Source organism: Pelmatolapia mariae, linkage group LG10_11, assembly GCF_036321145.2.
Source record: "Pelmatolapia mariae isolate MD_Pm_ZW linkage group LG10_11, Pm_UMD_F_2, whole genome shotgun sequence".
Classification (NCBI taxonomy): Eukaryota; Metazoa; Chordata; class Actinopteri; order Cichliformes; family Cichlidae; genus Pelmatolapia; species Pelmatolapia mariae.
Window position 1 is genome coordinate 45,417,476 of NC_086236.1, and position 24,669 is coordinate 45,442,144.

General features: G+C 39.0%; 1 protein-coding gene across 1 annotated transcript in view; it reads left to right on the forward strand.

Annotated features, from left to right (window-relative positions):
• cdkal1 (CDK5 regulatory subunit associated protein 1-like 1) overlaps window positions 1-24,669 on the forward strand; it is a 245,987-nt gene that overhangs the window by 162,519 nt on the left and 58,799 nt on the right. The window contains exon 11 of the mRNA XM_063488015.1: window positions 15,126-15,306. Coding sequence (XP_063344085.1) covers window positions 15,126-15,306 — 181 coding nt within the window. The remainder of the gene's footprint in view (window positions 1-15,125; window positions 15,307-24,669) is intronic.

Here is a 24,669-nt window from a genome sequence, read left to right on the forward strand (position 1 = left end):
CAAAACACCGCCGTCACTCCTAAAACTTCCTCCCGTTTCTTAACAACTAGATGCCACGTTGCCATATCATTTTTTGATTGGTCGACATGGTACTTTTTTTGGACGAATAGGAAAGAGAGAGGGTTGTGGGGGTTTGCTTTTGCTCACAGGCTTTCGAGCCTTTTTCCTTATAAAACGCCGTTTTTACCGTTTCTTCCCGCAGTAAATATAAACAACGATAGTATTCAGGAAGAAAACCAAACATTGCAGATATTTTTATCATAACTCTGGTTTTACGTGGCCTATCAACACAATTTAAAAACTGGTATAAAGTCCACACTTTTTCCGTCAATTGTTCCGTCTGTCCTGCTCACATCTCCAATGGTTGGACACGTTGTCGTTAACGTGGCTTCACTCCACATCAGCCACACCGCTTTGCTCGCTAAAACACCAGTGTCGGCACATAAGGACGCTGTCATAGCCTGTCAACCACATTGATTGGCTGCGTATATACGAATCTGAATCGCATTATTGGCTGGGCTATGGGATAAGGTGGCATCGTTCTAATCCCATACGGGAGCAGCCAGTCACTGACTGACTAACACTGCAAAACAGAACTGTTAAAGTTTTAATTTTAATTTCAATTCAGGTTAGATTTTTTTTTTTGTGCGCAACGCAGATTTTCTGTGCGCAGAGACCGTGCCAGCAGTGCGCAATTGCGCACGTGCGCAGCTTAGAGGGAACATTGTTCCTGAGTAAATCGGTTTGCCTGAGATTAAAGTTATAGTTTTTACACAGCTGAATAAACGTCAAGCAGACAACTGGTTATCAGAAGTGTGAGATGCTCGAGAATATACACCGGTGGCCCGTTACATTTTAGATAGCAAGGAGTTTATTAAACTTCACCGAAACAATCTGCAAATTTCATTAAAATTTAATAAACTATCATCTTGTCTTTATTTTTAGTTAGCACATACTTTAAACACTTAAAGCTGTAAGCTAATGATAGTTATATAAGAGCAGATGCATGCTGGTGCAATAAGCTGTACGTTTTACGTCCAATGGATGCATGACCTGATTAGTCGACTAATCGCAAAAATAATCGGTGACTAGTCGACTATCAAAATAATCGTTTGTGGCAGCCCTACTTAGCAGAAATATTAAACAACCTAACTAATAGGGTTGCCAACTCCCAGCAAAAATAATAGGAAACCACCCCCCACCCTCCGCCTTATAATGCTTAATCGACGTAATCTACTTTAATTTAATGCACGTGTAAAACAAATGCACAGAAATCAATATTTAAATAGATTCAACATCTTTCTTCAACAGAACTGCAGACTCCACAGATGGTACCTTCCCAAAGGAAAAGGTACTATAGCTTGCCAGGGTATATATTAGAATTAATAGTTACTATATACAGTAATGGATTTCTATACATTTTACGTCAGATGAAAACTTTGGTTGTAAGATTCAGATAATTATTTATTAAAAGCTAGACATTTTAAATGAGAATAAGAAAGAAAAGTATGTCTTTGTGCCCCCCTTGTCCCTGTTAATGCCCTACCTGCCCCCCTGGCTAAACTTTGCTAGACCCGCCCCTGCACAGTTACCAGCTGTCAGCTACGTAGAAAAGGATCCTGGTGTAGAAAGTAATATTAAATCAATTATAACAACAGCTGATCAAGCTTAAACTTCTTCTGTTGTTTATCCACTTGTTTCCTCTTTCTGGCGCAAAGTGGGCGATAAACAAACAAGGGAGACGGGACTCACGACAGAAAAGCCGATCAGCTGATCATTGATCAGTTTCATGATTGAAGTAGCAACAGGAGAGGGAGGGGGAGAAGAGGCAGTTGCTCCATATATTGGTTGTTAGTTTAACGTGGGAATGCTTTACAAACATTCAGAGATGAACTTACACGCTTGCTTTACTTCTCTGGGATAACTTTCTCTGAGACGAAATGCCGGTTTCGTAGCGAGGCTCCAAATGCTCAACCAGACCGCCGACAGGTCTAGCACGCCGCGCCTGCTCTATCACATGACGCATGCTGCTCCAATGTGCTAAGGTTATGAGCTGGGTTACGCTATTATGCTGGTTTTGTGAGGTGCTTTTGTGATATTTAATAGATCGGATTAAATTTTGTATTTCTCTCCGATGTCCGATCCAGTAATTTAGGTGAGTATCGGAACGATACATAATATCGGATCAGTCCATCTCTACTCCTGTCCACTTGGCACTTTTTGATTAACTGCAACACTCAACTTCAAAATTTAATATGAAATTATCTCCAAATGCAACAGTCACAGTTAATGTTGTTACTATTTTTTAAACCCACATCTATAAATCTATGTAAAGAGTAATCTGAAGAAAAAAATGATTTGGGTGAATGAGATTTTCTTTTTATAATTTTTTTGGATGCTTTTACTTTTCACTCATTTAATTACTAAAAACTGGTGTCAAATTGGTTTTTGTAAAGGAGATGTTCATTATCAGCTTATCGTCTTGAAAAGTTTCAAGCTATTTAAGGATAATATTGACTGGCCACTTGTTTGCTGCTTTACCCAGTAACTGTAGTTTATCATTGTCATTTTTATCAATGAAATGCTTTGATGTGGGCTGAGCTCATAAGGTTCAAGGTTATCTTTCTCAGAAGGACTGAGGTTGTGTTTGAGTTACCACAGTTACTTGATTTGGTAAACAATTTATGGATTTACTTAAATCAAACAGGGTTATTTCTTTTTCTTTTTCCTCAAACACATTGTATTTAACACTAGTATGGGAAAGTACATATGCTTCCTGAGTTCAGTTTTCAGGCCCCTCTTCTATGGAACCAGCTCCCAGTTTGGATTCGGGAGACAGACACTATCTCTACTTTTAAGATTAAGCTAAAAACTTTTCTTTTTGCTAAAGCATATAGTTAAGGCTGGATCAGGTGACCCTGAATCCTCCCTTAGTTATGCTGCAATGGGCATAGGCTGCTGGGGGGTCCCCATGATGCAATGAGTATTTCTTCTTCAGTCACCTTTTCACTTACTATGTGTGAATAGACCTCTCTGCATTGAGTCATTAACCTCATAGGACCTGGCGTCCACATATGTGGACATCTCATTTTGGGTTGTCTAGACCAAAATACAAAATTTTGCTCTACAAGGGCCTGATATCCACTCACGAGGACATTATACTGGCACTGTTCTATCGAAATTTAAAGCAAATGTTCTCATGTGTGGATCTTATATTTCTCAGAAACAAATTGGGTAAAAAAAATCTGGTAATTCTTTGTTTTTACATTCATCAGGTCCCAATAAGCCCAAATAGCAAAGAGAAATTAAAAATGCATGCCATGAAAGAGTTCGTTTTAGGGTTAATCTCTTCCACAGCATGTCTTTTATCCTGTTTTCCTTCTCTCACCCCAACCGGTCGCGGCAGATGGCCCCGCCCCTCTCTGAGCCTGGTTCTGTCAAGGGTTTCATCCTGTTAAAAGGGAGTTTTTCCTTCCCACTGTCACCAAAGTGCTTGCTCATAGGGGGTCATATGATTGCTGGGTTTTTCTCTGTATGTATTATTGTAGGGTCTACTTTACAATATAAAGCGCCTTGAGATGACTATCGTTGTGATTTGGCGCTGTATAAATAAAATTGAATTCAATTCCTACACAATATGCCAACTATAATATGGGAATGTATGGGATTGAATTTATCTGAAGATACTGGTTTGTTCTCTTGTGTTCCTCGTAATTGTTCGTCCTCTGATTTTAAAACATCCCTTTGATTTGCTTTAGTATATCATTTTACAGTCACAAATTCGGTTTGGCTTTTTAAAATATGCAAAAGCACACACAAATTATTACCTTTGAGCCAGGTATGGGCTATCAAAATTCCTAAGACATGTCTCACCGTACCAGAAGTCAGATGCTAAAAATTTATAGCTGATATGAGGAAACAGAGTCAAAAAACTGGAACCTTTTGGGCAGGGAAGAACATTAGAAATGACTTTTAAACCGCAAACGCATTTGAGCCCCTAACAAACAACAGTTTGAGCTCCTAATAATGCCCTCCCAGATAGACTTTATCCACATGAAATCATGTTACATCTTCTTCACATGCCAGCTTTTCAGTTGCCCCTACAGTCTGGTCATGCAGAGCAGGTTTAAACACTTTGACTTTATGTCTTGTTCTGACAGACCCGTAAACCTACCTTTGGAATGCTAACACAGTAGCACTGAGTGAGTGGGAGCAAAGTAGCACGGCAGTGAAATGTGGACATACAACCTCCAAACAACCCACACTAATGGAACGCCAAGTAAACCAAGCAGTAACTTGTTAACTTTCCATGTGCTTCCACACATGCACTCACTGCTGCTCAGCTGATACTGCTAAGCACATACAGGGACATAGTCATATTTCAGCGTCTGACTCACCTCTCAGTTTCTTTAAGATATCAGATTTCTCTTGTTTAGTGTTTGAGTCATCCTGCCTTTGAGAACCACACAGTTTCACTCAGGGTTGTATTAGAATCTGTTTGTGTGAGAGTTGAACATGTTTGAGTATTATTCTTGTTAAACGTTATCGCTGGGCAACAGGTACTCCAGCCTGAGATTGCTTACCAGTGACGACAGTACAACTTCTGCTGTTTGTCCACTACTTGTGTTTCTAAACTCTAGAAGAAAACTACGATTTTCAGCTCTGTAGACACCGAATGTGAAGGAAACAACCATAAATGCCAGAAATTGTCAGAAACGGGAAAGAATGAGGAGCAGGGATAGCAAACCAGGTTGTCTAGCGAAGGTGTGAATGGCTCTCATTCGAATATGCTAGGAGTAGCTCACTACAGCACTGGCAGAAACAAACTAGAGCAATGTGTTGTGATTGGTTACTAGATTTTTCATTGATGGTGCGTTCCTGAATAAGTTGGAAGTCAGTAAATCCAAGAACCTGATTAGATGACTCGGCAGGTATTTTTATTTTTTTAAATGTAAAAAAATAAGTATTATGCTGTATTGTTAATGATACCGGCATGGCTCTATCTGGGCAAGTATTAGCCTTTTTCTGGAACGTGCTAACGCCGAGGTGTCTGGAAAGCTTCATCAAATACAGGTAGGTAGGTAAACGAAACATTTAAAATAGAGAAGCGTTCGGATTCATAATCATTTTATTGCAGAAGCAACAAGCAAACAGCACTGTAAACAACTGTTTAAACTTAAAATAGCTTTTAAAGTGTCCAGTAATTGTGTCGAACATATTAAAATGCCTCCAGCCTAGAACTCGCCCTGAAAGGCGCCGTCTCTCCTCATCGAGAGTCCATCCTCTGCATAACTCCTGGCAGTTTGAAAATATAAGACAATCGACTCATCACCATTAATGTAGCTGAAAAATAGAAAGTCACATCTTCTGACAACACTGATGTTAAAACGAATAACTTGAATGTAATCGAATAAATGGTGGGGTTTTTTTTTTTCCGTAACTCCAGGCTGAGCTGCAACTCCCGTTCTCAAGGTTAAAACCACTGCATTTGGAAAACATTAAAATGTGGATGCTTTAATTGAAAATGGCAATGGCCACAGGAAACATAAAACATGAAGTAAAATATTGACTTACATTATTTTACTCGTGTACAGCAGATTGCATGAGTCTGATTCTGAGTTGTGAGGACAGCACACCAATTCCTAAGCTAATACTGTAACAAACCATGACGTTGCAGCAGACTTTGTTGCATAAGGCAAATCTATTCAACTTACAGTTTGAGTATATCACACTAAGCTTGATTTAGTCAATACCTTTCAGAAATGGGTGTAAAAAGTGAAGCAACGGTGAAACCTCCACGCTATCAGGATTTGCTTTTATATATAGTTTTTACCACAAACATGGCGGGAAATTTCCCTCCACTGCAGTACTGTTCATGACCCAGCAATGTTTACCAGAGTTAATAAGTTAAACTTTAAACTATGTTCTCTCACACCATACCCATTTTATTTTAACAGTTGTTATGTCCTTCAGGTTTTATATGACGTCATGCCGGTTATGTAGCCCCTTTATGTACTTCCTTTGAAGGAATATTAGGAACAGTTAGAAGCAAAGTAAATGACATAAATAAACCAGTTCTGTATTGTATTATTTATACAGTTATTTACATTGACTTCAAAAATGACATTGTGATGTTAGGTAAAAACATAAATAAGTTACAAGAAATTAAGTAAAATCAAATTTAACATGAGAATCCTCGACCCTAATAATGATTCCACTTAATCCTGTGCTTAAATGCTGATCTTGCATGGTGGAAACTGAAATTACTAGCACCTAAATCAGATTTAATGTCAGGCAAGATTTACTCCAGGGAAATGCTCAGATGTCTGCAACACTGAATGACAATCAGACTTAGATTTCCTGCAAGCTTTCACTTTATCAGGAGGCAATCCTGCGCCATATGCTCTTTCTGTACCAGGGTGCACATGAACCTCTGAGTGATCTCTGGGGTTCACAGATGTGCTCCAGGATCACATGGGAGGATTCTGCAATGTCATGCTTTATGTTATGTTAAGAAAGACACAGGCCTCCAAGGCTTTACTCAGCCTTCTTTGCAATGTTGCTAGTGAATTGTGCAATGGTACCCTAGATTAATTCTAATGTGACATGCCAAAATGATTGATGACATGAATTTGCCCCCACCCCCCTCGTGTCATTGTTAAAATAATTGAGTGACAGAAAACCAATCAGTTAGCCTGGGCTCCGATCTCTGTAACTCTGGTTTTACTGGGCAGTTCACCTGATAAAGAGGCACAACTTTATTTTGCAGGACAGGTTTTTTCTCACTCAGGAAAACGAGCTGTAATGTGAGCTGTAATGCTTCTAAGCACCTTTAGCCAGCTGTTGCTATGATTTGGTGCTATATAAATGAAATTGAATTGTATTGAATTGAACTGAATTTGCCCATAAACTGCATTTCGTTGCCTTGTACTTGTGACAAGTGCAATGACAATAACGTTGAATTCTATTCTATTCTATTCTACTTAAAGATTATTACAAACTGAATCATTGCTTGTTTTGTGCGCCCCTATAAAGTCAAAGTAAGCAGTTGCAACAGTCATTTAGTGTCTCATGTTTGTTTGTTTTTTAACACAAAGAAATACTGAAGCTTAAAAACTGACTGTCTAGACATCGAGTCTTTATATTTTGCTGGAAATATAGGAATAATTGCAAGGATTTATTGAAAGATGAGCAAATATATATGCAGAAACAAAGTCTGTGGCATGACATATTCTCAACAAAGCCTGAACTCTCTTAGCTTTCTGGTAAGTTTAAGTAGTCTTCAGGAATAGTTCTCCAGACTTCTTAAAGGACATTCAAAGCTCTTCTTTGGATTTTGGTTTCCTTTTGTACTGTTCTCTGAGGAGGCCAATCCATGACTGATGGTGCTTCATTGTGGGTTTTTTTTCTTCTAGATATGCTTTTACCGCATTTGCAGTGTGTTTTGCATCATTGTTATGCTGAGAAATGAAGGCTTTCCCCCCTGTTTTTAATCTTTAATATTTGTTTTATGGCTAACCTTACATTCAGGCCATTTCTTCAGCAAACACGCTTAAGTGAACAGCAGATGCATCACTTTAAGGGCCAGATGCATGTATTTGCTGTATCCCCCCCCCCCCCAATCAGCTTTTGATATCTTTTAGGCTGGCCACTTCTTCTTTTGTCTTCTACCTGTTCAGTTTCCATCAATTTTTTTAAGAACACAGTACACAACACGCAGAAATATGCACCTTGTTGGTGCAAAAACAGCATTTTATGCCTGGTAATCTTAAAATTTTGTGTTTTTGTGACAGGCTGCAAGTAAAAAACTGCCTGAGGAAGATTTAGTTCACTGCTACGTTGTCTGTTCTGTGTAGACACAACACTGGTTCATTCCGTGACTTTGTTTCTTTTTTAATGCTTGAATGATTTATAGGTCAGCAGTTAGTGGCTTATGAGCCATTGCTCAAGACCACTTTAGAAAAAAGTACAGGAAAGTCTGGCTGCTTGGAAGCAAAATATAAATAAATAGAGGCGGCTCAGTACTTTCACACAGTGTTGTTATAAGTAAATCAAGTGTCATTGCCAGCTCAAGAGAAATCTTCAGCGTAAGTAACATACAATCAATCTTTACAATAAAAAGGCTGAATATTATCAATACTTAATACAGCAACTACTTGATTGGTTTTAACTGTTAAATTTCAGTAAGCCGGTTTAAGTGAATTCATTTTTTATCACTTTGTAAATGGCACTCTTTGTCTTGTCCATTCATTTTCCCTTGTGTGAGGGGAAAAAGTCAGGTTGAATATTTCTAATTTGCTTTGGGTGAACTGCTGAGTAAAGAAAGCACCAAAGCCTACACATGTCTACCTTTCATTTGCTTCAGGTGAGGCTTTTATGTTCATTTATCTGATGCCAAGATGCTATCTGTATCTGCGGGGTCAGGTCAGGAGAGTGGAGTGGAGTGGAATGGTAAATTACATGCTACTGCTATTCCAATGAAGGCTGGATGAATATGAAATAAAGTGCAAAGGGTCAGTCCATTTAACACCTGGCTAACCAGTCGTGAGTGGGATGCCTTTGCACCGCTACCCTCCTCAAAGTCTTCAGGTGTGCGCGTGGGTGTCTGTGCTGAGACCTGTTTAAAATAACTGTTTGTGTGTGTGAATGGATGGATTTGTGGTGTCTGTGTGCTCTTATTACTCCTCCCTGAGACTAATGGAATGCGTACGCGTGCGTTCTCATTACCCTTCTCTGAGACTAATGAAGTATGTGTGTGCCAGCATGTGTAAGCGCGTGTGTTAAATTGAACTGCAGTTCTGCTCTGCTGTGTTCAGACTGTTTCATTAAATGATAAAGTTTACAGATGACTCCAGCGGGATCATTATTTAGTAGGCTCGCCATTCATTCCACGGCAGCCACCTCGATCTTTATAAATGACCCGCTGCAAAGAAAGACGGAGGTTATTTTGCACGGCAGGGTTAAAGACAAATAACTTTATTATTCTTTCAGGAGACCACCAGAGCCAGCATGTTTGCACAACCAATTTGCGCTGATATCCAAGATCAGATTTTCTTTTTTTAAATTTCCGATAGTGAGATGCTGCATGAATAAACATAGGATAAATTTATTACATAGTTGTTGTTTTTTTCATTATGTCAAAAGAAATGGTCGCATAAATTGTTGCAAATATATGTAAAAACACTTGAAAAAGTTGCTCCATCTTCTACTTTTTAACCCACAAGTTAGACTGGGAGGCATCAGGGACTCGAGGAAAAAAAGTCAACGGTATAGGCATAGAAAGTCTTTCTGACAGTTTCCTCTGGTGCCGTCTGAATCTATCACCTGTCTCATCTCATTCTGTCTGCTAACCAGTCACTCTTATGCCACTTCCCTACTCTTAATCTTGCCACAGTTTTCTCTAACCTCTTTTTCTAAAACCTTTCGCATCTTCCAATCTTTAAATTAATAGCAAATTGTGAGAATATTAAGTTATTGTTATTTTCTTTTTGTCTTACCTACAGAATTCACAGCATTGCTTCCATGCCGGTGCACTCATTAAGGTCTCCTAACAGTAATCAGAGTTTATATTAGTGCCACGGTGAAGCCGTGAACCCTCCTTTTGCAGCTTTGATCTGCCTCTAACTCTTGTGTTATCTGTTCAGTCACCTGGCATGTCTTCTGCTGGTACTCACAGCCCCCTCTCGCTCATCCTCGATAGTGGCAGTGGGTGAGGAAAGTAAGTGATAACCAAGCAGGGCTCTTTCTCCTTGTCTTTCCCTGTAAATTGAGCTGCTACATGACAGTGCTATTACCTCCAGCTGCCACAGCTAAATCAAACACTTAAGTGTGTGAGTGATTACTTACACTCCTCACAAGTGTCCTTATTCCTTCCTCTTTCTTAGATTCCTTCTGTCTCTTTTGCAGAAGAATCGCAGGACACAACAGAAGAGAGTGTATCCCTGCAAACGTATGACTTGTTTCTTCAACTTAGTATATCAAGAGTTTACATTTAGTAAAGCAAAAAGTAGTAGAAACCACCTCAAGATACAGAGAGATGTTAAGCCATATTAATACTGTGAGCTACAGTATTTCAAGCTGCTTTCTTTAAGGCACCTTTTGTCCCCATGCAGCCCCACATCATCACATTCACAGCTCAGGTTTTTATCCAACATGCCCACCTTAGCTGAACGTGTTGTTGTCATCTGATCAAAGAATGGGCTCCCAATATTCTTCAGGCTTCCTTTAATGTTCTTTAGTTTGATGTGACAGTTTTGGGGGCTCTAGAAGTTCATCATGTGTAGAGAGTGACATTATGCAATAGATGAGAGTCTAAAGCATTTACCGGTCTATTTTTTAGAGCTAGAATTTTCAAGTGCCCTGCTGTCTGGGATAAAAAGGGGGAAAAACCCATGAATGATTATTTATTTTAGAGTATTGGACTGGACAGATGGATCTTAAAGCTTGAAATCCATAGTGCAGTTCCCACTGCTCTTCCTCACATCAGCACTGCTTATGTCAGACCTGAAATTTTCCCGCAATAATTCTCAAACAGAATTTGTTTTCAGTCTCATTACAGCTGCTGCTCTCTCCCTTCCTCACACATAATTACACTTTCTAGTTAAGCTGTCAGGTTACATGTTAATGTGATTGTATGTAGGACTTGAAGATTCTTCAAGAGATTTTTCCAAACTTTTTTGCGTTTAACAAAAAATCTGTCAAAGCGCTTAATTTACATCTCTTCTCATTGCCGTATCTCTTTCTCTTCACCTCCTGACTCCTACGCTACAGGAGCCCGTCTGAGCCAAACATTATCATTTCAGAGAACACACACACACACACACACACACACACACACACACACACACACACACACACACACACACACACACACACACACACACGCACAGAGTGCAGCACAGATGGCAGGCATGGTCTCTTTCCCACACATGAATAGGTAAATATTTACCATCCCAGATTGTCTTTCTTCCAATCTCATCCTTCTTTCCTCCACCTTTTTATACCGTATACTTATTTTGTCGCTTGCTGCGTTTTGGTTTGTTTCCCGTCCCAGTGGTCGTGCCTTCATTTTGTCACAGGCCACGTTCACAGGCATCTGTTGTTCAAACATACACATATTTTAAATATCCGATGACGAGGCTCGTTCTGTGTCTATGGGGACTCATGCACGCATGTATTGAACGTGTGAAGTCTTTAGCAAACAAAGAGTTGATGGTGAGATTTCTGAAGCTTAATTCAGCCCATCCAGGCTGATTAGGGATTAGCTGGAGATTTTAATAGTAGAGTTTAGCCTTCGTGATGGTTCCCTGTCCCCCTGTGCAAAACTTAACTAAAACTTAACTAATAGCTAATGGAGGCTGCTGTCTATGGGGGTGTTGTCCATTTGCCTCAGTGAAGCAGGAGCAGAAATGTCCGAGAGGAAAATACACAGACACAAAGACACATGATTTTCTTCAACAGCGCCTTTTAAGCACCTGCTGAAGTCTCACCATTAGTCATTAGAGTAGCAATTGACTGTATGCTGCATGCTCTTTCTTTTCTCTTCACATGCGTAATATATTCACATGGTATTCATTTCCTTTCCATTATAACACATCATTCATGGTCTCGGATTTCATCAAATAGGGACTGAATTAAATGCAGGTTTTCATTCATCCTAAATATATGTTTATGGTTCATATATGGGGAGAATGTAAGTTGTCAGTAGGGGTGAAAGCGGAGGATGTTTATGCTTTATTTAAATGCTGCTGAGTTTAACATATGGAGCTTCATATTTAGACTTTGATGATGATGCTTCTTTCACAATATATTTTTAACATACATTTATTTTTATGTCTGTGTTTTGTGGTAAAGAATTCACTCTGTGGGCTTTTCTTTAATAAATATAAAATCTTTATTTAACACTTTTATCACTCACTCACTTTTAATGCCTCAATTATTGAAATGTCCTTTTCTGCTTTCTGTTTATCTCCTTTCCACACACACTTTTGGGTTTTTTTTGGTAAATCTTTACTGGTTTGTCTACTGGTTTGAAAAACACGCATTTTTAAAGCGCGCATCCTCAAAATTCTCACAAGCAACAGTTGTAAGAACAGCATTAGAGCGCTACTAAATATCAGAAAGCGTTTTCTAGGCGTATAGGTGTAAAATAGAGCTTAAAAAAATTCAGTGGAAGGATACAAAACTTGCAGGCTTTATTAAGGATTCAAAGACGTATGCATGCCTCATCCGCTGTTTAAATTATGCCCGGTGTTTTGTGGCAAATGTTAATACAAGGTTAAAAAGACAAACCAGTGTTTCAGGATTTGAAGCTTGTAAAAATAGCTCTGTTCTGCACCGCTTTAATTGAAAGCGAGTTGAGCTGAAATGTAATTTTACATCTTTTCCTTGATTTTTTTTTTTACTTCCCATCTTTCTTTCTTTGGGTCTATCTTTGGTTCTTTGTTTCTCACACTCTCTGTTTTTGAAAGGTGAACAATAACAAGATCCATTTCTCCTCTCTCATTTTAACAAGGACAGTATCAGTGTGGTTCTTGTTCATTAGTATCACATATCACACCTCTGTCACCCTTAGATCTGGAGGAGGCAGAGGTGTCAAAATGACACATGTGCGCATGCATATTTTTTTACCCTCTCCTTCACCGAAAGAAAAAGCCACAGAAGTCGATTCGCACTAGTTCCTGCTCTTTCCCTCAGTGTTCCATTTTTCTTCTGTTATTTTGCACCCCTGGCCTGAATTGTGCATTTTTTTTCATAGCAGCAATGTGTGAGTTTCTAGTAGTATTACAAAAATGAAAAGCACCTAGTGCCTGCCTTTAACTCCTCACTGCCACCACTACCCAAGGGCAATAGCAAATTAGATATACGTGCCCTCTGGAGATACAAGAAACGTCTTTGTATTTAGGCCAGAGGAATAAGAAAAAAGTGCTTGTTTGTTCATAGTGCTAATTTTATTTACCTTCCCTTCCACTGCGTTAATAAAACAGCTCAGGGGACTATATGAGCAAGAGCTTTAAATAGCAGTAAATTAGTTTATTCAGTATTTCTTTTATCCTTAGAATAGATGAGCTTTTCATTTTGTGTGTGTGATTAAATCTCATGTGATGCACAGGGTTTCTTAAATGTGGCTTGTAGGCCACACTGACACAATTGGGAGCCTCATCATCAGAAAATGAAATATATATTCTCATTTTCAGGGTACTTTACCTGACTGATTGTTGTAGGAGGGTACAGGCCTTCAATAGTTAGTTAGTTGAAATGCTCAGTAGAACTGCAGTTTCAGAAGATCCAAGGAATCGGTTTTAATGAACGATCGGGAATTATACATTTATTCAGCCGTTTGACCATTCCTTGCACTGTTTTAAATGTAGCTCCGCTTCTCCATATCATAGTTGTCGGACAGATCTGAGAGGTCAAGGATGCCTGTGCCCGCAAGCCGTTATTTAATATTAATGACCAGCAGCCAATTGGAAGTCATCAATAGGTCAGAGGTTATCTTGGGGTTGCAGATGCAGGAAGTTAATGTAATTAAAGATGCATCACGTTGTCGATTGCAGAGAAAGTGTCTCTTCCACTCTTAATTTCTTTGTTGAGCTGTCTTCTCTTTGTAAGGCCCTTTAATATGCCTTTGTGCGTTTTGATTTTTGTCCAAATGTCTTGTGCTTTTCATGGATTTTCATCCAGTGATCAAACACTCCTTATAGTTGTGCTACAAACACAGAAAAAGACATCTGGAAATCTTTGTAAGAAGGAAAAAGAGTGGGGAAAGAAAACAGATTGAAGGCATGAATAGTCAGAAGGCTACATGTAATGGTCTCGTGAGTTGTCTTTGACATTCTTGTGACAGGGTGCTGTTACATGAGGATGCTCCTGCACCCCTCTGATTCCACTCTATGCCTTGTAGTACTTTGATAGAAAGCTTGTAGTCCGTGGTTTGGCTTATTTAAATATAAAATAATTCCCATTTATTTTCTGTTCTGTTTAAAATCTTTTCCAGTCTGAATTTTTACAGAAGATTGTATTGGAAGTTCAGTTTGCCAAAAAATAATTTAGATTCCTGTACTTGTAAAATGCTTTGTCTTTAGAAGAATTCTCTTATGCTACTTCAGGGGTAATTGGCTGTTAATTGGAAGAAATAATGATAAATAATAGTAATAAATGCCTAAATGCCTTTGGGATTAGGTGTTATCACAGAAATTTGTGGTAACACATACTGTCAGTCTTAATGGGATGGTCAAGTATGTCCTCTGGGTATGCATTCTTTCTCCCCATAGAGTTCTTTTCCAAGCCACCCAACAGCTGTCAATACAAACAAAATACATGGAAAAAATCATTGCATTTATTCCCACAACATTCTACTGGCCACGATTAATCCAATGAGCCAGCCGGTCAATAATCAATCACTAATGATCGGCAGGAGAGGTTGCTAATTAGGTTTTGATTGGCTGAATCCTCCCGAGTCCACGGGGAAAGGCACTATCCTCCTTTCATGCTGCCTCAGACAGTTCAAAGGTATACAGCAGCAGTGGACAAATGTCTGTGATTTCCGAACTCCAGCAAAATCTTATGTAATAAATTAGGTAGTAGTTGTCAGTCAGTGATTGTATTGTGATTTTTTTGTGTGTGTGTTTGTGTGTAACCAAAGTAAAAACATTTTACAAGCGTGTAGTTCCACAAGACGGATAATATGAACCAGTTGTCCCAAAGTCCTAAAGTGTTGTAGATTGGTTTCACAGCAAAACTGGATCTGTTGCCGTGGATTTTTAAAAGGTAAATGTTGATAACATGATGTTCTCTGACATGATTGGCATCTAAAGTAGTTGCCTGTAACTCTTGGTTACACAATACAATTTTGTCAATAAAAATAAAGCTAGTGCAAAACTTTTTGTGTTACAAAGTAGCTACCAGTATCTTTACCCAATCAGCTGAAATTTTTTAGTGTAACAAAAAAGAAGGTGGACAGGAATCCATTTCTTGGGAGGGTTAGTTTCCACTTCAGAGCAATAAAAATAGAGATGAATGCCTTTTTTTAAAAAATATACTATTTGTTTTTAAAATTATGTTTTAAGATATAACAAAAACGTTAAAATCCCACCTAAGTGTCTCTGTGTTTCTTTCTCTTATAGAGTCCCTGGTGTAACTATTGCTACAGATATAATCTGTGGTTTTCCCGGAGAGACCGAGGAAGACTTTCAAGCAACCATAGACTTGGTGAAAGCCTATCGATTCCCCAGTCTTTTCATCAACCAGTTTTACCCCCGACCCGGTACACCTGCCGCCAAGATGGAGCAAGTACCAGCACATGTGGTGAGTGCAGACACCGACAGAGTTTTGATCAGATGCTCATTTGAGAGATTTTTCTTTTTTTTAGATATGTGACTTCTTTGATAGATACATTGTAAGTACAACTGACTTTACTTTTGCCAAATACGCGCTCACACACACAGAAACATGCCAATTAAAGAAGCAAACTTTAGCTTATTGTTACTTAAAAATGTAAAAGCCTTTTTTATACTTGTGAAGATTTTGCATTATTTTAGTATCACTAATCCTGAAATGTATGGAGGAGTGACTGTGAGAGAAAATAAATCAAGCTAATACGCTCCATAGACATTATTTAGCTGAAAATCTTCTTAAATAAGAAATTGTCTGCAGCATTTTTCTCTCGACTTCCCAGGAGATCTACATGCTATTAGTAAATGTTGTCTAACGGTGGTAACAGTCTCATCTGAACACGTTATTGTTCTTTGTATAACCACCCAACTTTGCGACACATCGCTTCTCTAGCTTCCTACATCTCCCCATCTGCTGCCAAATAAAACAATTAACAGCTAATAAAATCTTAATTGTTTGCAAAGGTGTGTGAGTGAGGGAGGGAGTGAGAAGCAATGCAGACTGAGCATATCACACTCGGTCACACCAACGTTTTCTTGACCTTTTCGCTCATGGATTTCTCAGCTACATTGCTGTTTGGCGGAACTAAATTCTTATATAATGAGCTATGGCATTCATATGTATTATATCAATGCTTAGAAATAATGTAGTTGAACTTTATGATCATATCGTTGATCATACACATTTTTTTCTTCATACTACACTTTAGCAATAGTACACCTTGTGATTTTTTTCCCTTAAGGAACTAAACTTAACACACGATTATTTGCAGTTGTTTGTAAAAATCTTTACTCATGGAATATTATTTACTATTACTAAAATATGATCCTGTTTCTAAAGTTATTGGACAAAATGTGCAACAAAATGCAAAAGCTCACATTACTGAAGTGCTGCCGTTGCACATGTGCTGCTTGTGTTTGTACTTCTACCTGAAATATTTTCTTTGGCCTCCTTTTTCTTTAGACCCTTTACATATGCTGTACTCTATACCGTGTTGTCTTCTTTCTTGCATTTATACTCCAATACTCTGTGCCATCAAAGTGTTGACACATCTCTTTCAAGTGGAGTGTCTTCATAAGTCATTCTCTTTTTCCCTTTTCTCGCCTTCCTCACTTTGCCCTCTGAGGAGAAGCCGGGTGCTTCCTAGAGGGATCAGTCCGCAGACACAACCACACTGCTGCTTCTATTCTTCTTTATCTCCCTCTTCTTTCCTTCTCCTCTGACCTTTATTGTCTGTGTTTGGATTATAGCACAATCAGTCCAAGAGTTCATTCAGCTCTTTGAGTGTAAAATGTGACATGTATGAAGACCTTTAATTGTCAAATCAGCATCTTTTTGTAAGACAAGAGCTTACAAAACTGCTTCAGAATAACTCAGGACACTGTAAAATCCTAAAAACTGGACTTCACTGAACTGCAGTGCTCTGCTTTTAATACATACAGAATATGGTTTGGCATTTTGCTGAAATAAACAAGCTAACCTAATCAAGAAGCTGATTGAATGTAGGGCTGTGCCATTATGGCCTAAAAGGACTATTGCAATTATTTATCATGTTTTTTTTAATTGATTTTAAGCAGCAGAAATATTTTTATTGTAGTGTCAGTTAAATATAACACTGATATGTTAACATGCTCGTTATGCCATATTCATGCTGCAGATCTTTGCATCAAAATAAAATTGTTCCTACTTATTTAAATTCATAGTGTCACTTAGAATAAAGTGAAGTAAATTACAATATAAATATATTTGATATAAAGAAGCAAAATATCAAGTCTTTCAGTTCTTTCATCGTGCCTGATTGATGGATGTGAATAAAATTTATAACTCATCATCTATGAGATCTCTCTCCATTTCCCCTGCGATGCACTGCCACTTTGGAAAAGTACCATATTTGTCCAGTAGGTAACTCTTTTTCCTGAAGTCTTACTAGTAGTAGCAAGTTGTTACTCACTGTGTTTATTGGACACGTATCTTTAGCCGAATGGAACGCAACTACGGGACTACATTGTGGATTTCAGTGTTCTTTGTGACCTGGATGGTTACACAGACACACTAATGAGGCTCGCTTTTATAGACATCTGAGCTGATGTTGGGCAATTCACGTCGGCAACGTGTTCTTGGCCTTCACTGCAGTTTGTGATAAGTTTTCAAGCGATTAGCTGTGTTGCGCATGTTGCGTGTAAAGGATCCAGGACTTCATCTCCTGCCATGCCAGATGTTTGCATTTTGTCTTGATGATCTGTTACCTGTTGCATTTCTGTTTTTCATCCTTGTGTTATTAGGATGAAACATCACATGCAGGCACGTGGAGTCAGGCAGTGATGAAGGGAGCGCTGGATTAGCTTTTTTCTTTAGCGTCCTGTTGGCAGAGCGCTCATTTTAAAAATAGTTTGATCTTCGAGCACGATTGATATAAAATTGACATTAACTGTGTAGCCCTAAATAGATGCCGTGATATATAACTTGTGACCTGGCAGTCACCCATGCCGTGTTCATTATTCAGTATTGCACCCACATACCATCATGGATCCAGACGTTTTAACTGTACACCAAAAACATGCTGGATGTTTCTTATCTTGGTGAGGCAACATCTGTGGTTTAAATAGTTTTCAAATTGATATTGTTGCACTGAGTCACTGGGTATGCTGAAAAAAAAAATCATTGTGATAAAGAATTGACTTACCTCTCTAAATATGCACAAAAGTGCATATTTAGGTGCCTAGAATAAGATGGCAATCATTTGTTTTTGTTTTTTTTTGTTATTAAACTTGATAGAAAATGTAAATTTTGAGGAACAATTTAAAAGTGACAGAATAGTAAAAGAGAGACAAGAAATATATATACTCGTGTGGCTGTGTATACAGTACACCTGCTTCAGTGGTTAAAGCTGCACACAACATCACTGCATCAGTCAGCATGCACCTGTTTTCAAACACAAACACACACACCAAACAGACGACATCTAAGCCATGTAGGGTCGGTCATTAATAAAGTGCACCAGATGGTTTGTCCGGAATACAACTGTGTTCAATAGCCACAGGAGGGATGGATGGAGAACTAGATGGATTAGGAATGGAGGTCTTAGATAAAGAGTGTGTAGGAAAGGAGAGCAGATAGAAAGCACTGCTGAAAGGGAGATGGATGGAGGAAATAATGAGACAGGAAGAAACACATAAAGGGACATGTCCACCGTGATGCATGTTGGGGGTTCTGCACAGCCTCCTAAATGTGGCCGCTGATGTTGATGTAAATGTATGTAATGAGGTTTTTCATAGTTACAGTTTGGTTTTGAGGGAAATATAGTAAACCATATTTACTATATTGTACCAATGACTGCTAATGGGTCACCACAGGGCATCTTCTATGTCCGTCTTGCCCTATACCTTGCATCCGTCACACCAGCTGTCTGCACAGACTGCTTCTCTACTTCCTTGAATCTTCTGTGTTCTTTGTCTTTTCCTCCTGCCCAGCAGCTCTGTATTCAACATCCTATCTCCAACATATCCACTATCCCTTCTCTACACGTGTCCAAACCATCTTTGTCTCCAAGCCACTCAGCCTGAATTTGTGTCTGATACACTCATTTCTAATGTTGTCCATGTGGACACCCTCAATGAAAATCGCAGAATCTCTGGTTCGGGCTCCTGTCTTTTTGTTAGTGCCACTGTCTCCTGAAAATATATCTGTATTGTACTGATGAGACTCGATGTCACTGTGTAGAAACGACTCATTTTCAAAAACGAGATTTTTTTTCACGTTTTGCTACTTTGGCACTCGATGAGCTGAGGACAGAAAAGAGAATTTGGTGCAAGTATTTGGTCATTTCTAAATCCTGATTTTTAAGGTTAAATTGTTTTAATTTGACAATCTATTCTCTAACAAGCAAACAAATATTTGATTAGAAAAATACAGTCATGAGTGAAGCCTGTCCATCTTCAATGTCCAGCTGTTGTTGTTATGACCTGCTATATTAGATGACTTATGAGAGAATACTCACTTTAGATTCGAGTGTAGGAAAACACAAAGAACAGGAGACCACATGGATGGAGAGAGAAAGCTATCGTGTTGAGAATAAAGGGAAGTGAATATTATTAGCTTGGATCCCTCTAATCATCCCCAGGTGACTCGAACCTAGCCTTGATAAATGAACTTGCTAAGTAGAAGCTGTTTGGATGTCTGCTGGTAAGGCCGGGTTTTCCAGTGAGCAGCTGCACGAGACAAAGAAAAGAAAAAAGTGATAGAGAAAGAGATTAGCTGCTCAAATGGGACAGTGTTTTTAATTTCCCCTGGTTGTAATTGGTTAAAAACTCCATTACCCACGAGGCACCAGTGCAGTAGCTGTCAAAGTAAAACAGCTGGCCAGCCACCAGTAGCTCCATCTTCAAGCCTCTGTATCATCTATCTATGCCTGGACACACACACTGACAAATTCACGGTTCTCCTCCGTCTCTGTCTATATTTGAGACAAAACACTCCTACATACATAACAGGGGAGATAATAACAGTTGGTTAAAGGGAGTCTAGCAGGTATTAAGTTGAGTTAATGGTTAAATTGCTGTCTATGCTAGGGAGGCCTACATTTGATTAATGAGCTCCTAGCCCACTAATAATAGAAGACATTGCATTTTAATGATAGGGGTTTTTTTTCCTTTTTAATTCAAATGATGTTTTTTCTGTGTATAGGTCATCAGTGCGCTGTTATAGCTGGAGGGAAAAGCAATAATAGTGTGTGAAAAATAAAGTAGGTTTTTTGACTGAAGGGAATTTTGTTTGATGTTGAAGAAGGATGATTGTGGTGAATAAAGTGTCATTTTTTTTAATTTGGAGAAATTCTTAATTAGAACACTTTAAATGTTGGTGCACTTGAAGCATATACTCTGAAGAAAACTTTTCAAAACCCTTTGGAATTATGTAGATATCATAATTGATTACTCACAAAATGTGATTTGATCTTTTTCTAAATCACAGTTATAGACAACAATAATCTGACTAGACAAATAACACAGCAACAGCCATACTTATCATGCCTTATTGAACACACTGAGTAATCACTTTACAGCCCGAGCTCGAGAAATATATGAGCCTCTGTGGTAATGACTCCCCAAAAGCTACTTGGAACCAGGTGTTCCATTAAAGCGAATGCAATTAGAAGTGCAGGTTGTAGATGTGCTCCACCGGAAAAACAAAGGTGTACAAAATCTGGTTACTTTAGAAGAAGCATTATACACTTTTTCAGCATTTCCTAGACTGCGAAAGACTTTGTATCCATCAATCTATTAAAAAAATGGGTGGCAAGACCTCTGTTGCTGCTCTCCCTAATAGTAGTTGTGCTACAAAGATACCACCAAGAACAAAATGTGCAATTCGGAAAGAGCTGATATAATCTAAGGACACCATGAAGGAAATCAAAAGAATTAAGAACATCTCGGGCAATGTTCTCAAATCTCATTGGATAATGTTCTGTGCGCAGATGAGACAAATTGACCCTTTTTTTCCTTTTATCTTAGCTCTGCATAACCCCAAATTTAGAGGGAAAAGGCAACAAATACTATATGTATTTTTTAATTTTTATCCCTTATAGTCCCCACACGTGAGATTTTTGTAGTCCTCTGCATTTAACCCATTCACTCAAGTTTTACACAGTCATGAAGAGACGGTACCTTGCTCAAGGGTACCTCAGGGTAGCCGTTGGTGGATTCGGGGCGAACACTCTACCTACTGAGCCATCCCTACCCTGTACAACACGGGAGCTGCATAGTTTGGGGCTGTCCTGCTTCATAATGCCTCAGGCCTGGATGGCTTGCAGTCACTGATGGAAGAAGGATTTGAAAATTATATTAGGAAATTTTCAGCGACCAGTCTTCGATCTAGTACTCAGAGGAGATGTTGGGTGATCCAAAGTCTTTGGATCTGGCTAAGTCAGGGGCGTGGCTTAAACCCTGGTCAAATGACTCAGGGGGCCTTTTCATGCCAGAAATGTTGATGAACTGAAAGTGCTTTGTAGGAGATAATGGTCCACAATTTCTCTTATAAGCAGATACAGGAGACTCATGCTGCTAAATAAACTCTGCTACATTTTAGCAGTTTGCATTATATATCTGGGTGGGACAGTGGTGTGGAAAGCCTCACAGCAAAAGTCCTGGGCTCAGATCCACTGGCTGGTGCATTTCTGAGTGGCTTTTTCTCACAACTCAAAGACATACATTGCTTACATTAACTGGCAATTGTAAACTGGCTGTAGGTGTGAATGTCTATGTGTTAGCCCTGTGATAGTCTGGTGACCCCGCCTTTTGCCTTATGACAGCTGGGATAGACTCCAGCACTCGCAAAACACTGATTTGACTGAGAGGAAGAGGATGGATGAATGATGAAAAAAAGAAAGAAATATTTTTTATACGCTTTGCTTAACTGAGATAGTGGGTAAGAAAATGTTAGTTTAGTGACCTCTGTGAGAGAGGAAGGTCATAAACCCCACTGTGACCACTCTATGATGCTTTAGGAGGTGTAAATCCTTCACAGGCACAACTCTGCAGTTGATGCCTCAGGTTCTTTGACTATAGATATAATGACGCTCGAGCTCTATATCATTAACATCTGTTTGCCATTAGGGAAAGACAAGTGGGCGCATATTGGTGACCAGAAGCAATTTAAGTATTGGCAAGATCATTGTTACCTTGCCCCACAACACACAATCATTTTGGCATGCTGGAGTAATACCAGTATGGGTTTCATAGACACACACATGCAATTACACACAATTCTACTGCCTAGCGTCACAGAGTCATGCAATCGACATTTTTTGTGAATTGCCAAACTATGTGCAGGGCCTCACTGAATTGCAGTGTATACACAAAATACTCATTAAAAACAGCTTCTGCTTCTCATGTACAGAGCTGGTAACATGCACACAAAAACATACATATAAAATCAGTCACTCAATCAGCAATAAACCATTTAGAATCCCGTTATTAGTTTTATGTTTTAAGTCTGCGAAACCAGCAGTCATTTCCTGGTGTTAATATTGAATCTTTTCAGATGGTGTCATTAATGATCACAAAATCAGAGCTTGATCAGATCAACTCTTTATGAGCTTTGTGCTGCTACTTGTTTATTAGATAAGATAATTGTATTTTTATGATAGCTTTTATATTGTTTACTTGTGTCGCCACTGCTCCTGCGTTGGAATTTAGCTACGTTCATGTAATGTCACTTCTGGTTTTATGAAGCATCCGTCTCTGGGGACAACAACAGATGGATGTCATGATAACAACCATTGTTCATCATCACCCTGCTGACAGGTCCACACGCTCACGGATTGGCTTTGCATTGCTGGGTTGTCACTAACACAACCTCGACAGCATGCAAAATTAACTTCGAACATGCACCCAAACACACGCAGATGCACGCACACATATCTGTGTACAGAGAAAAAGTCATACATGTCATGCAGAGCGTTTGGACAACTTCATAACATTAAAGATGTCATGGGATCATTTTTAGGTGAGGCCAGAATGACTATTTGGACAGATGTCACTTTTAAACAAACTAAAGTGTGATGTTTGGTTTGTTTAAATCAGACTCTGGTTCGTTTCCATTTGGTGTGGTTTGTTTGTAAAAATATGAACATGATAATTGCACTCGGGTGCAGACCGATATAGCTGCACTGGAGGAAGTGGTCTAGGTCCGGTTCACAAACAAACTCCAGAGCAGTTTGTCACGGACCGGTTTAATGTCAGACTATATTTTCATGGACCGGCCTTTAAGGTGTTGCGGATAAATACAACAAAATAAAATGAAACGACCAAGACAAAAATTGTGATTTTTTTTTTTTTTTTTTTTTGTAAATATAATAATAAACGCGAATTCAGTGTGTAATTGTGTAACTTTATTAGCAGCGTCCTTCTGATATGCACCAACAACATTGAGAGTAACATCCTCCTCTCTGTCCCTTATTCTCTCTGGTCACTATGGTAAAGCGTAAATATTTCTTTCAAAATAAGACACACAACTACAACACAGGAAAAGAGCCAGGGAAACAGAGTTAACGATAAAAACCCCGAAAACCATAAATTTCACACCCGAGCCTCAACTCTCGCGGCCCGGCAACAAACGACTCACGGACCAGTCTGGGGTTGGGGACCGCTGATGTTAATGATATTATGTGTTTACAGATCATCCGCGGTCTGTTTGAGTTTTAGTCTACACATCTTTACCTCTAGACTATAAACTAATGCATGTGGTTAGACTTTTACTGCTATAGCTAAGAGTGTAGTTCTTATTCTAGGACCCACAGACAGAGCAGTTGTGGGATAATGAGAGCATTCAGCTTTCTTTAGCAGCTTTCCACAATAGTCGGGAGGTTTAAAGGAATTTTGTAGCTCCTATCCTAAAGGTTAGGAACAGGTAAGTTGACTTGAGAATATTACAAAGATGTAGGATTTCAAATAATGAGCTGAGGTTTCCACCTCTTCCCGATCTGGTACGACACTGGGAATTTATCTCTTTTTTTCATGAGTTTTTATCTTTTAACAGCTTTTTCTAGGCTCACATTATCTCTTTTTGTCTTCTATTTGTCTGTTTTTATGTTGATCTTTGAATCCCTTGTATTCATATCTTTGTCCATATGAGTGTACAGCTTTTGTTTTTTTGTGTTAGTCAGTGTGTGCCTTCGAGTTGGCACGTTGTTGTTGTTTGTTGTGTTGGTGTATGTGTGCTGCTCCTGAAAAGAACCAAATTCTGCTGAGTATTCATTGGGGCTTGATAAATCCTTACCTGGAGTTAAAGCTGTCTTAGTCGCACTCTCTCACACAAGCACACCATGGAGCCTCAATGAATACAGAGTGATGGTAAAAGTTATGAAGGGATGATAAGAAGGGGGAGAAAGGTGTTGAGGAACAATGATGAGATCGCTGCTCAGAGCCGAGGTGCTCAAGGCAAAAGAAGAGAGTGCAAGAAATTATCAAGAGACATACTTACGTGGGGGAGAGTGGGCAAGAGAGCGAAGAATGAATGATTAGAATGAGTTTTCCCCCTCTGGAAAAACAGAACAGGAGGAGGAGGGGCATTGAGGGGTCTGTGGAAAGGCAAAGAAAATGAGAGAAAAGAGGATTTGGGGATTCCAAAGAACCCTTTGGCAGAGGAATAGAGAGGGAATCAGATGAAAACAAGAATGAGAGGATGGCAGTGGGACGGGGCCAATGATTACAGGATTGTATGGATCAGAAGAGGCTTGAGTGAACAGACAATGAGTAAAAGATGGGTAACATATGGAGGCAG